This window comes from Athalia rosae, chromosome 2 (assembly GCF_917208135.1).
Source record: "Athalia rosae chromosome 2, iyAthRosa1.1, whole genome shotgun sequence".
Classification (NCBI taxonomy): domain Eukaryota; kingdom Metazoa; phylum Arthropoda; class Insecta; order Hymenoptera; family Athaliidae; genus Athalia; species Athalia rosae.
Window position 1 is genome coordinate 18599960 of NC_064027.1, and position 14110 is coordinate 18614069.

The 14110-nt window shown below is 48.4% G+C and overlaps 1 protein-coding gene across 1 annotated transcript; it reads left to right on the forward strand.

The window, feature by feature from the left end:
• Positions 1-2030: 2030 nt before the first annotated feature.
• On the forward strand, positions 2031-2678 carry LOC125500030 (verprolin-like). The gene has a single exon (XM_048651109.1). It carries the CDS (start codon positions 2031-2033, stop codon positions 2676-2678), a length of 648 nt encoding a protein of 215 aa, XP_048507066.1.
• Positions 2679-14110: the final 11432 nt, after the last annotated feature.

Genomic DNA, 14110 nt, shown 5'->3' on the forward strand with positions numbered 1-14110 from the left:
AAGAATTGTATTTTCTCTCCGATGTAAACAATTATTACGGATAGAAGTAATCAGACACTCCTTCATTGAATTTTTTTACACTTCGCGTACATAACCATACCACCGTTTCACGACGGTATGCTTCTTTCAACGAGGGGGTGTTACGTCCGGACCTTGGTCCAAACGTCTTGCCCAACTATTCTTACTAATTCCCAATATATATCAATTATTACCACCAATTTCACCGGATGCAACCCGATATCCTTTTTCCTGCCTTACTATTTCAATTGCCATCGGTCATTGCTCGACCTTGCATCAGCATGACATGCAAGTGCAATGACTTTCCGATTTGCACCCTGTCAGCTACACGTGCACTCTCACTCCACCTACCCCCTCTTCCAATAAACCGAGCTTACCTCATTCCTAATCTTTATATTGAAATTACTCCCGAACTTGGAACCAAACAGTACGGTTTTCCAGGACATAGTTCCTTAGTCAAACGAAGAAATCCTGGATCGGTCAATCTACAAATATTCATCAAACACACCTGTAAGCCTCACCGAGCCTGGTCAATAATGATCATTACTTTTCGAGACCTAAACACGTCTGATTACGCCTATAAGCCTCCCCGAGCTTGGCAAATAAATATACTTCCCATCATAATCATTTACAAACTCTTAATCACCTTTATCACTCCGAATCCTTTCCTGCAGTTGCATTTAGTTGCATGAAACGAGAACGAACCCAAATAATAACGCCGGTGAACCTTCTACCTACGTAACATTGGTGGCAGCGTTTCCCGACGTAACAAATTTTACAATTTTTGTCAACTTTGCAATTTTCATTACTTTCGTCATCATTGTCAATTTGACTATTTCGGTCAATATTAAGATTCTCATCAATTTCACCATTCTTGTCCATTTTGCGATTTCCATCGATTCCGTCATTTTTGTCAATTTCACTATATCCGGTGTTACAACCCCTCGTACGGAATTATTCCTACTGTTTTTATCCGTTTTTTTTTTGTAATCTATCATCGGTCGCTATACTTCACGGTTTTTATTTTCGGTCATTGCACCTTCGTCTATTGTACTTCATTTTGATGATTGCATTTCTGCAATTTTACTGACGTCCACGCCCACTTCAGAATCATCAACTTCTGCAAAGAAATAAGAAGTGACGAAAGAAATCGATGGTTGCAACCCTATATTCGGAAGTTGCGACATGGGAATAGTATTATAACAATAATAGATCACGTAGGCGCGTGACAAGGTTTAGGATAGATGGACAGCGGCTACCAGGGTAACGGAAAGACTACGGTCAGTGTACGGACGATGCACTGCTTGTACATTTTCTCTCTTTTGTTTTACCCCTTCCTCAACCCCAACATCGGGGTCCGAAATCGAAATTATCATCAATTGTTTCTAAAGTCGCGAGGCACGCTGACGTTTTGGTCCAAGTGGTTTGAATTGAGTCGAGAGTTGGTTACCGAAAATCTATCAAGTGATGAGCCAAGAAGACTCTGGTCGTTAAACACCTACTGTGCCAGTGACAAGGACACATCTTCAGATTTCTTTCAAACTTACAATTAATCCAAACCAAGTACATATATATTGTTACGCTGGGGGAAATCTCTTCACAGGATCTTAGCGTATACGCATTGCATGGTCCGATAGGTAGGTTAGTGCCAGTCGAGTAGGGCTGCTGTCACGCTGTCATGACGTCGTGACCAACGTCATAATGTTTGACAGCGAGCAGTCGGCCGCCTCCTCTTGATGCTACCTCCAGACTCTTCGTTAAATGTCTTTGACGTCTGTCAATCTGACGTTCTCTAGTTGGCTGTTATTATTGTATATAACAATCTGTTCAGAACTAGCAAAGAGGGCGCACGCACCTTTTTTTGAATAAAACAGACTTATTGCAAATCTATTCACTTGACCCATTTATTCCTACTCCGGTTATCCGCCCGGAGTAACACTGGTGTCAGAAGTGGTTACTGGGGATTTGGATCGACTTAATTTTATTTCGCGTGCGGGTGAAAGTGCTAAAAAATGGTGTTGACGAAGGATCGTCGTGGTCGTCTGCGTAGCCAAGCGGTTGCAGAGGATTTTCCTGCCATCGCTCCAGTTATACCTCCTGCAGCCGGCGAGCCTTCTTCAGGGGTTCTGGAAGCCCTACAGGTCCTCATCCGGCAGTCACAAGCTGCGGATGAGAGAATAGCGTGTCTCCAGCGGCAAGTAACCGGGATGGCGATTCTGCTGAGAGATCATGGGATTTCGGCTGAAGCTGGAAGCCCTTCTTCTGCTCCAAGGACGCCGCCGACGCCGCTGCTCGCTGCTCGCCCGATTCCAGCACCTAGAACACCTCGAGTATTGCCCTCGGGCGGAGTTCCTATTCCGGTAGCTGCTAGTCCAGGAGGCCTAGGGAGCCCCCGGGATCCGGGACGAGCGTTCCGCGCTTTTTCTGGGGTTCGCTGCGTGGCTGCTCCTAGAAGGGTGGTCACCCCGGCCGCAAATTCTCCATCTTTTAGCGGGGATGCTCCCCAGCGTCCAGCTTCTGCATCTTCCTGTGCCGTTAGAGCACCTGCTTCTTTTGCTCCTCCACAGCAGGAGCAGACCTTATCGGGACGCGCCCCCTCACTTAGCGGTCTCCAGAGGATCTTCGCCAGTTCCTGCAGCAGCAGAATTAGTAGTAGCTAAAACCGCTGCGCCTGTCTTTCGCTCTTTGCGCACTCCGCCTCAGCCAACTGCTCGTCACCAGATCAGGGTTGGCACGTTTAACGGACTCTTGAACTATGCCGAGTACGACCGTCAGTTCGAGACGATCGCCAGGCACAACGCCTGGGACACACCGACCAAGGCTGGTGTACTCACTAGCGCCCTTCGGGGTACCGCTGTATCCGTTCTTACTAGCCTTTCCGAGATGGATATATGTGGCTAACTATCAAAAGCTTCGCTCTGCCCTAAAGCTCCGATTCGGGGACGAACACCTGGCCAAACTGCACCTGACGCAGTTCGGAACGCGATGCCAGCACCGAGGAGCGGAACTGGCTTCGTTAGGCAACGATATCGAGCGTCTGGCGAGAGTCGCTCTGGGAAAATGCGCTCCGGAAACCCGAGAAAAATTAGCTTCGAACCGCTTCATCAATGCACTTATCGATCCGGAGCTACGTCACTCGCTTCGTCTTGCCGCTCCTGCTACGCTTCGCGAAACTATCGTTAAAGCTTCAGAAGAAGAGGCTATTGATAGAGTGGTCTTCGCCGCGAAGCGCGTCAGACGTACAAACGTCGACACTCCTTCCCTTGCCGGGAATCTCTCTCCTGAAGCAGATTCTTTGGCGCAGTTAAAAATGGAAATTTCAAGCAACCTTCGCGCCGGACTGTTTTTTTCGAGTTCCAGATCCCGTGATGATGCTCGCCGGTCTCCTCCCCAGGGTCGCCGATCTTCCCATCGTAAGAAGAATGGACATGTGATCTAGAATTGTTGGACGCGGTCTCACAACAAGTCGTGTCGTCAGTCCGGTACCACCGCAACGGGGTCCACGAATTGGCGACAGGCACCGCGAAAACGGTTTCCGCCGAATCAGTACAGGGTGGACAATAGAAACAATGGGAATACTCCTCTACTCCCCGTCTCATCTTCTGCTAGAAGGCAACCTACCAACGGGGAAAAAAACTAAGGGATGACAGTTTTGCAGGGCATAAGCTGCCATTCGATTCGGATCGACCAAGTCCCTTGTTTCATTCAAATATTTTTCTCGTTTGCGGTTTTCGGCAAACAGGTCCTTACGCCTCCGGTACCGTGAACGGTATCGATTGCCTTTGGGTGATCGACACAGGCGCTGAAGTGTCAGTAATTCGCCCTGATCTCCTAAATATTTCGTCCAGGTCGAGCTGTTTGTCGTCCATTCGGACGGTCTCAGGAGACACTACGCCAGTTCGAGATCATCCTCGGAGAAGAATCCTTCCGGACAACCTTCAAGGTCCTCGCTGCGGAGATTGAAGATGACGGGATCCTCGGTATTGACTTCATGAGGTCCCATCACTGCGAGATTTCTGCGCGTGATAATGTTTTGGTTATAGGAGATGTTAGAATTCCCCTCCTCACCAGTCGTTTAAAGAGTTGCTGTGCCGGGAAACCTACTGAACCTGTGCACTTTTCCAGGGGAGGGAAGAAGATGTCGTCATTCTTTCGCGTTCCGGATTTTACTCCCCTTCCGCGTGGGATTGTTCCTCGAGTCCGGCAGACTTCTGCTGTTGACCCACGGGGGACCAGTCCCTGTGTCCGGAGACTTCCCGTTGATCACCGTGGGGCATCATCAACGAGTATAACACAGGGCAAGCTCCCTGAAGTCCCTCCGTACCTTCAAGATCTCCTGCAGCGCACGTTGCAGAATCTTGAGGAGCCGCAGAAGCGAAAATTCTTAGAGCATCTTCGAGATTTTCGGAAAGCGTTTGCTAGCGGACCCGAAGACATCGGACATTGTTCGCTGGCCTTACACAGAATCGATGTTGGAGAAACCGCCCCGATAGAACAAGCTGCACGGAGGCTACCCCTAGCTTTACGAGCAGAAGTCCCCAAATTAGTAAATAATATGCGTAAGAATGGAGTAATTGAGCCTTCTTCGAGTCCGTGGGCCTCCCCGATCGTTTTGGTTTCCAAGAAAGATGGAACTAAGCGATTCTGCGTTGACTATTGTAGGCTCAACGATGTCACGAAGAAAGATTCGTATCCGCTCTTCCGCATTGAGGATCTCCTTGATGCAGTTTCGGGCGCAGTCTGGTTTTTGACGATTGATCTTCAGAACGGTTATTGGCAGATCGGAATGACCGTAGAAGACAGAGAGAAAACAGCGTTCAACGCCGGAATCGGGGGATTCTGGCAGTTTAAAGTCATGCCCTTTGGCTTATGCAACGCTCCGGCTACTTTCGAAAGGGTTATGGAGAAAACATTGGAGGGCCTAACCCCGAAAATCTGCCTCGTCTACCTGGACGATATCATTATCTTCTCGAAGACCTTATAGAAGCATCTGGAGAACCACAAGGCAGTTTTCCAGCGTCTGCGTCTCGCTGAACTCAAAATGAGTCCGAAGAAATGTCACCTGTTCCAGAAGGAGGTGAATTTTCTTGGACACGTCGTGTCTGCGGATGGCGTTAAGACGGATCCGGCTAAAACCAAGGCAGTGGTGGAATGGTCTCGCCTCACTTGCAAGCGAGAGGTTCAGAGTTTCATCGGACTCTGTACCTACTATCGTCGTTTCGTGGAAAATTTCGCCACCCTTGCACGCCCCTCTCATCATTCATCGGGAGTAAACGTTCCGTTTGAGTGGGGTTCTGCCTGCGAAGAATCTTACCGGAATCTCAAGAGTCGGCTGGTCACTGCACCTATCCTCGCCTACCCGATGCCCGATGAACCCTTCATCGTGGACTCCGATGCTTCGTTGAGTGGAATCGGAGGAGTTTCGTCGCAGAGGATTGATGGAGAAGAAAGGGTCGTGGCCTACTTCAGCCGAGTTCTCTCTAAGCCAGAGCGGAATTATTGCGTTACACGGCGAAAAAACTCCTTGCTGCCGTGAAGTCGATTGCGCACTTCCATCATTATCTTTTTGGGCGAAGATTCCTTCTTCGGACGGACCACGCTTCGCTTCGATGGCTTCTGTCCTTCAAATCTCCCGAAGGTCAGATTGCTCGATGGATTGAGAGGCTCGGACATTATGATTTCGAGATCCAGCATCGCGCCGGCACCGCTCATGGTAATGCCGACGGTTTTTCACGGAGGCTGTGCCTAGTACATGCCTGTCGACATTGCCCGCGCCACGAGGAGTGAGAGCAGCCAAAATTAAGGCTCATGACTCTTTCCGATGATCTTTCGGACTGGAAGTCGCATCAGGAGGGAGATGCAGACCTTGAAAGGATTATTGACTGGAAGAAGCTGGGAAGGCGCCCAGAATGGCAGGATATCGCTCCTTTCAGTCCCAAACTAAAAAATCTGTGGGCCCAGAGGGACTCCCTGTTTTTGAACGACGATTTTCTGTACCGGAAATGGGAGACTCCAAATCGTCGGGAATGCCTCTGGCAATCACTGGTCCCGAGGTCGCATATTCAGCATATCCTGCAGAAATGCCACAATGCATCATCGGGTGGTCATTTTGCCACGCATAAGACCCTCTCTAAAGTCCGTGAGCGCTTCTTTTGGACGAATTCCCGCGCGGATGTTGAGAATTGGTGCAGCTGTTTGAGCTCGGCCTTTCAAGGGAGGAATCGCGGGGGAGAGGCAAGGGCCCCTTGCAAATATACAACGTCGGAGCCCCAGGTGAACGGATGGCTCTGGATATTTTGGGTCCACTTCCGAAAACGGAATCCGGCAACCGCTATGCGCTAGTGGTTGTTGACTGCTTCACCCGTTGGCCCGAGGCCTTCGCGATTTCGGATTTCACCGCCAAAACTGTCGCGGGGGTCCTTGTGAATAGAATAATCTGCCGGCATGGAGTTCCGTTGGAGATTTATACGGATCAGGGCAGTAACTTTGAGTCGGCTTTGTTCCAAAAGACGATGAAACTCTTGGGAATCAAGAAAACAAGGACTACCCCCCTTCACCTTCAGTCGGACGGCATAGTCGAGCGCCTTAATCGCACGATCTTGCAGTACCTGGCGACCTACGTCGATGAGAATCAACGGAATTGGGATGAGCATCTCCCGCTATTTCATTTGGCGTATTGGTCCGCTAAACATGAGACGAGTGGAGAGACTCCAGCTATGTTGGCGCTCGGACGTGAGCTGAAACTTCCGTCTCTACTGTTGCGTGGCCCTTCGCAAGAAGATTCTGTCCCTCTGCCCGTCCCCGAGTACGTTTCCGAATTTCGCAGAAAAATAGAGGAGGTGGAACGACTCGTAAGGGGGAAGATGCAATCAACTTCGGACAGGGTCAAGGAAAATTACGACAGAAACGTTCGGAGCGGTCGCTTTGAGCCCGGGAAGAAGGTTTGGTTGTTTCAACCAAGCAGAATACAGGGCAGAATCCCGAAACTCCAACGAAACTGGGAAGGACCGTACCAGATAATCGATCGGATCAACGATGTGGTGTACCGCATCCAGAAGCCCGCTGGGGGCAAATTCCGAGTCGTTCACTCCGACAGACTTGTGCTCTATGAGGGCGTTCAAGATACATTTCAAATCCGCGCGCTTACGGCTCTCCCGGAGACTCCGAACCCTGGCCTATTTGACCTCGCTTCATCAAGTTCACGAGGAGTGGCTTAAGGATCGAACGCTCTTCACCGTTCCTGCTTCCGTACTTGTCTTGGACGCACGAACTTCTCCTGACGAAGTTTTCCATGCATTCTGCTCCGAAGTCGCGGAAACTATTTCTTTGTGAATAAGCGTCCAAATTTAACCTTATGAAATGCACGAATCTAAAGTTTCTAATGTCCGCTCTACTGGCTTTAGTTTTTAATACTAAGTTAGGGTGTGAAGCGAACTCCTCAGGGTTTTCTGTGGTTTTCCCTGAGGATTTAGGCAAATGCCGGCTCGCGCTGGGGCGATGGCGTTTTGTAAAGGGTCCACAGCCTCCAGCCAACCTCAATTTTTTTGACACTAACCCATGCGAAGCCCAGACATGGTTTGCGTCACTCCTTGGAGGATTTAGAGTCGGGACGACTCTTTTCCGAAGGGAAGGGCAGTGTCACGCTGTGGGAAATCTCTCCACGGGATCTCAGCGTATACGCATCGCATGGTCCGATGGGTAGGTTAGTGCCAGTCGAGTAGGGCTGCTGTCGCGCTATCATGACGTCGTGACCAACGTCATGATGTTTGATAGCGAGCAGTCGGCCGCCTCCTCTTGACGCTACCTCCAGACTCTTCGTTCAATGTCTTTGACGTCTGTTGATCTGACGTTGCCTAGTTGGCTGTTATTATTGTAAATAACAGTCTGTTTAGAACTCGCAAAGAGGGCGCACGCACCTTTTTCTAAATAAAATAGACTTATTGAAAATCTATTCCCCTGACCCATTTATTTCTACTCCGGTTATCCGCCCGGAGTAACAATATATATATACTTCAGTTTCAAATTTTTTGATGCCGAGATGACACATCCGAAGTGAAATAATCAGCCGTCAGAAGTGCAAGCAGTGCGTCCCGTTTTCTGGACGACGACAAGAGACCACGAGAGAGGAAAGCCACTTTCAAGATCGAACCGTTACGGTACTGTGTTTTGGGTTTTTGAAATTGCAATTCTTCATTTTGACTAAAATGTAGTGTCATCGTCATCGCTGTTAGTAATAATTCAGTCAACGTAGCTGCAATAGAGATCATTCGGTTCGTATTCTTAATTTGTAATAGGCCGGTGAGCGCGGGTCAGATTGCTCCGTTGCGTAGATTATAGTTAGTTCCATTCCAAATTCTAGGGGCATCATATACTGTGGGGTCACTCTTGTCATTAAAAGCTATCCAGTAGTATCTGCTATTCTCTATTCATTCGACCTAGAATCGCCTTAGTCCTAAAACCAAATTCATAAAAGAGCCTACACCGAGAGGATAGTCGTGTGGAACTGTATAGGTCTGACAAAAGGGAATGCACTAACGAAAGGGGCTCACTCTAGAGTGGGTGAATATTTTCCTTTCTAATAATATCTTTTTTTTTTTATTTGTGGTGTTACGCGAGAAACTAGCCGCTTGACCTGCCCGTAGGTAACACACCAGCGCGTGCGTATAATCATTACGCAATGACCACCGATGAAATGCCCAGTTGCTAGCGCGTAACTTCATACCCGACAGGTATAATGCGGCGGGAACGCAGAGGCAACTCTTCGGAAGCTGATAGTTCCAGAATGTTTCGGCATAATAATAGCGACTGGCATCCGAGTAAACCGTATCCCTATTATCCGCGATCACCGAGGTCATATTCACCGGTGCCAAGATCTCCGTACGATCACCGCAACGACTATCTGTCAGGAAATTGGGCGGCTGAGTTGGGCACCAAGGACTCCAGGTAAAGGAGAAATTCTACGCCTGAACCGCCCGTGGAATATTCAGGAGCATCCTTCGACAATTGGTGCGAGAATATAAATGGATCGAGGAAACTGTCTCCCGATAATGAATCAAGGAATGCCGATTTTTTGAAGGGGTTTGGGACCCGCCGACCAGACGTGACGGCGGGACATCCTTCAACCGAGCGTCCGGTCAGGATAAGGTTCATGGAAAACGGCGAAGAGTCCTCGCACCAAAATCGCGTGAGGAGTCGCCCTTAGTGAGAATAACCGCGCCCAAATTTCGTCGTAAAACCGGAATATATATGATCGATACAGGAGCAGATATGAACCTCATTGGAAGGAGCGCCCTAGACTGAGACGCTTGAGGTGGGACTCCAAGGGCTGTAGCTATTACCGGAGTAGTATAGGCAAAGTATAGCGGGTCATAACAAATGACGTAACTGGCGCAAGTAGACGGTCCTCCCTGCCCCCTCAAGCCCAGGCGGTCATTGTCGCGCGTGTTTCCCTCCTTCCCTCGGTCTTGCAGATTGTCCAAAGCCAAGATGGTGCCCTTTTTTTGAAATCTGATTTGGTTACTGGTTTCGAAACTATGCGTGGTGTCGTTTCGGAAATTCTCAATACAAGATGGCGCCGATGTTCGAATTGCATCACGGCTGCTCAGCTACCGGCATCCTATCGGTGACCTACCTGTTCGAAAGACTTTTTTGCATCTGACTGACCATAGCCGAAGATCTCCGAGGCCCGCAACGCGGCTACGTGCTGCCCAGACAACTTCACTCTGGTATCTAAGTATTCAAGGGTACACGAAAGAGTAAATTCTGTAAATATTTCCATAACATAACGAATAGAGATTTTTATCTCCAGATCTAAGGTAGTACAAAGTGTTCTCAACTGTAGATGATACAAAACGAACAATTTCATCTGGGCGACAATATAGCGGTGTTGTAATCATGTATCTGAGTCATACAAATTATGAGTTTCCCATCATTCTACTGATTTATGAATCCACTTCAACTACCCTTGGATCAAAACACTCTGTCTAATATTGCCCACAACATACGACGGAAATAAATGCGTCATTTTGCATAATCCTATATCCAACTGCAAACATACCACTTCTCGCGCAGTCTCTATGTCGTCGCACACGGCCCCGTATATCTGCTGCAGAGTCGGCGCTTTGATTTTCCTAGCCGTGATTACGGAAGCGAAGTAGCGGACGACCGATTTGTTGGACTTGTTGACGTCCCCCAGCAGCGCATCCAGCTGAAGCAGCTGCTCGTTTGCGCAGCGTGCTATGTGTTTCAGGCCGTCGAAGGTTACTTTTTACATCACGATCACCAAGGTGTAAACCTTTCGCCTCTTGGCCCCCTACGTCGCGGTATCCTCTGCATCATCCTCCAAAGGTGAGTTTCTGATAATGGCATCATCACCGTTGCCCGATGTTTCGGTCAAGTAAAATGTGATCACCTTTGCACCGTGAGCCGTTGTAGAACGCGAAGAATACCCGCTATCTAGCGCGATCGTATTGTTCACCATCGCGAAGAGGTTGCCACCAGAAGCATCTCTCTTCTGAAAGTATTCATCCAGCTACGGCAAATTTGCAATCAGGCCGTCCCAACCCTCCAATCCTTACGACACATCGCAAGACTTGTTGATCAATTGCACGACGGGTTCAAAAGTGCCGTTTATGCGAAAGCGAAGTCCCACGGTGAGTATTTTCAACCACGAAGCGTTCAACCTATACGTCGACGATAGTTGAAGATGACGGTCCGACTTTTCCGAAGCTTTTTCAAAGGTTCGGAACAACTTGCTGCACCCGTCTCGCGACAATCCAGATCTTCCTGACGCCATGGTTGCGTGTGATCAGACTTAGATATACTGACTGGATTGCGATGGTCGGTCGGTCGTCCACGCCGTTCCGTTAGTTTGCACAAATCAGCAAAATTATCTGATTGCCGGTGGGCCTCACACCAAGTTGCCGACACGCCTGCGCAATCCCAAAAAGCACATACGTATTTACGCACAATAACAGGACATCAAAATCTCACATTTCAAACTCACCCTAGTGCACCCCACAGTGCAACACATTCTCCCCCCACTTCGCCTGTACAAAATTTGGGGGTGGCTGGTGAATGGTACCCCCACCGGTCACCCACTCGCTGGTCAAAAGTGAATTATTTATAAAAAAGTCAGTCATCGTTTTCGTCACAGTCGTTCTCGACGTAATTTGGCAGTTTTGGTTTTAATCATCTTTAGGGTCCTCCGTCGCGTACCCCTCGTCCTCCGGTGGCACCTCGTCATCCAACGGACCATTCAACCCGTCAACCAACCCGTCAACCAACCCATCGTCACACCCACCCTGAGGCCACCTATTCGCCTCCTGATCCTCGTCACCTTCACCGTGGTTGTAACCCTCGATCCTCTGGCCGTCTACAAACCACTTCGACTCGTCCGAAAATGGTACTTCCTCGGCAAGCCACCTCTAAACGCCATCCGCAATCCACCCCCAAATCTCCCCCTCGGACACCCGTCCTGGGGCCCCGTACACCAGGTGATCCGACACCTCGAAAACCGCCTCTTCGCTACTCCAGTGCGACATGTAGTCGTAGTACCCGAAATCCCGCTACCTAGCGTAGAACTCATCTAGGGCCACTCCTGAGGGATCTCCTTCGACCTCTACGCCGGGGATCGGGATTTCGGGCACGACGACTACATGCTTCAACTATCCCCCCCGACGGTCCTCGGCATAGAGCCAATGGTCGCGAGGGTCCCCCAGAGCCAGCACCTCGTCAGGATGGACGTATTCTGCTATGTTTTTGCGAACACGCCAATGAGAAATGATTATCGCAATTGATTTCACGGAACCACTGTACTTTGCACGACTGTATCAGATACCAGCCTTTTCTGGCCCACTAGCGACACTACCAAAATTTCTAATGTCCAGAGAAGATGACCTTACTCTTTCGCGCAATGGCTTTATAATGAATTAGCTCTGCGGCCGCGAGCACATCCTCAGGTTCACATCCAGCCATAGTCGCAGGAACGCATACGCGCATCATTTGTCACATTGATACAATGTGCATCGCGAATAGAAGAACGGGGCGCTGGCTGACCGAGGTCATTTTTGAACAAAGAGCCCCTACTGCGATGCAGCGCAGAAATCGCAACGACGCAATTTTTGCGAAGACTGCCTCATGCGGAGGAGCGGGCCCCAGCTTGGGCAGCGGCGGACTTCAAAAAGTCGCCTCTCGGATGAGAATGTGTAAAATTTGCACTTGGCCGAGTCAACACTCCCGCGCTTACCTCGAGATGGCTCTACCGCTATGACCGCTATGAGACACAAGTTTTGACCATGCTGCGCCTGCATACGAAGAATCTTCAAACGCATCCGGGCATCTGTAGCGTTCATGAGACGCATACACGAAACAAACCGATAAGTACGACGAACGCTCTTCTTCCATTTTGCGCCGGGGTGGGGAGTATACATAAGAAATGACACATGTATACTCGCTGTCTATTCAAAACTACTCAGTTTACTAAAAACGACCGAAGTTCAAAGTTCTTTGAAATGCGTTCGGCGACAGTGATTTTAGACGTGCTGCGCTTCGCCACTGTCTGCAACCCCCAGGCTGTGCAATGCTGTGATTTTCGATGGTGTCGGGCATTAGTCTCCATATTCGACGAACAGTTACTTTCGGAATTAGGGTTTCTGAATACGGTGTGCAGCGATCGCGTTATAGGTCGTATGTACACTCGTGGTGTGTTTGAAAGTGTAGGTGACCATCTAAGGGTAGTAGTCGATGTGCTGGAGAACCGCGGTACAACGGGGCTTGCCGTTGTTCGCCGTTTAATGGATGGCTTTGAGCGATCGAGGGGTAAGTGAGATGTATTTCTGTACAAAAACGTGCGTATTTTACATTCGCCAACGTAGCCGCCAAATGGGGTGGTTTCGATAACGACGACGACGAAGAGATGTTGCTCGAAGCAGCCGAGTCAGCCCAGCTAGCGGCATTCTCCGAGACTGAGCCGAAGTCTGGGTCGCCGAAGTCACACTCGTGCCCGTAACTATTGGGATCCGTGGGAGAGGCGTGGCTTAGTTTTTAGCCGCCTGGTGGTCAAAAAATTAACTAGTGATTGTAGGACTCTTGAGTTAGCTGTTGCATTCAAGTAAGCGTGTGACATTTGTTTATAAATTTATACATCAATAAAATGCGTGTAAGCATACAAGAAATTTGTGAATTCGCTTCAGCTACACCTACAAGTAGAAATTTTACTGGTAGTGAAAATATTATTGATCATGATCAATTGTTGACTTGCGGTACAGTAAATCGTAGAGATGATAGTGGTTATTATCAAATTTTTGCATTTTGTTTACAAACAACAAGTTCGAAAAGTGAACCTCATGGAATGAATGGCCAAATTTCAAAAGATGAAAAAATAATTGGTATAGAATGCTCATGTGCAGCTGGAGCAGGAACAACGTGTAAACATATTGTGGCAGTTCTTCTATTCTGTAACCGGTAATCATAATATTGGATTTTTCTTCACTTCATGAATTAACTTTAAAATTAGTAAATAATTTGAGAATTGTTGACTTCATTTCTCGTACTTTCAGCAATAATTCAGAAGAATTCAAAGATATTACATGTACTGATAAAAAATGTGTTTGGAGTGCACCTCATGAATCTGCTTTAACAAACTATGAGATGAAACCGTTACTTGAACACAAATGTTTTAAAGAAAAACTGAGAAAAGACGAAAAAGTCAAAGAAAAAAAGTCAAGAAAGTCAGGTAATGCTGTAGCCAAGACACCGTCAAATCTCAATACTCCAGCTGATACGTCAAATAGTATAGATCCTTCACCGTGTTTGAGCAATGGTTTAACTGAATTAACCGAAACAGAATACGATGAATTTCTTCGAATTATGGTGGAAGATAATTCTCAATCTGCATTAGCAAAGCATATGTAAATAATTTTTGTTCATTCAATTTCAATTAATTATTTCTCTAATTTTTTTGTGGATATTTTACATCATCTCGGGTCTCCAAACTCCTGAGGGGCGAAGAGCGGGGGGTCGCCAAGCTCCGGAAGGGGCAAGGGGACTCTGAGCCCTGAGCTCCGCAGGAAGGGCGCGGACGCGGTTGAGC

Bases quoted from the DNA above. Each gene is read 5' to 3' on its own strand.
- LOC125500030 (XM_048651109.1), top strand. From the start codon at position 2,031: ATGGTGTTGACGAAGGATCGTCGTGGTCGTCTGCGTAGCCAAGCGGTT.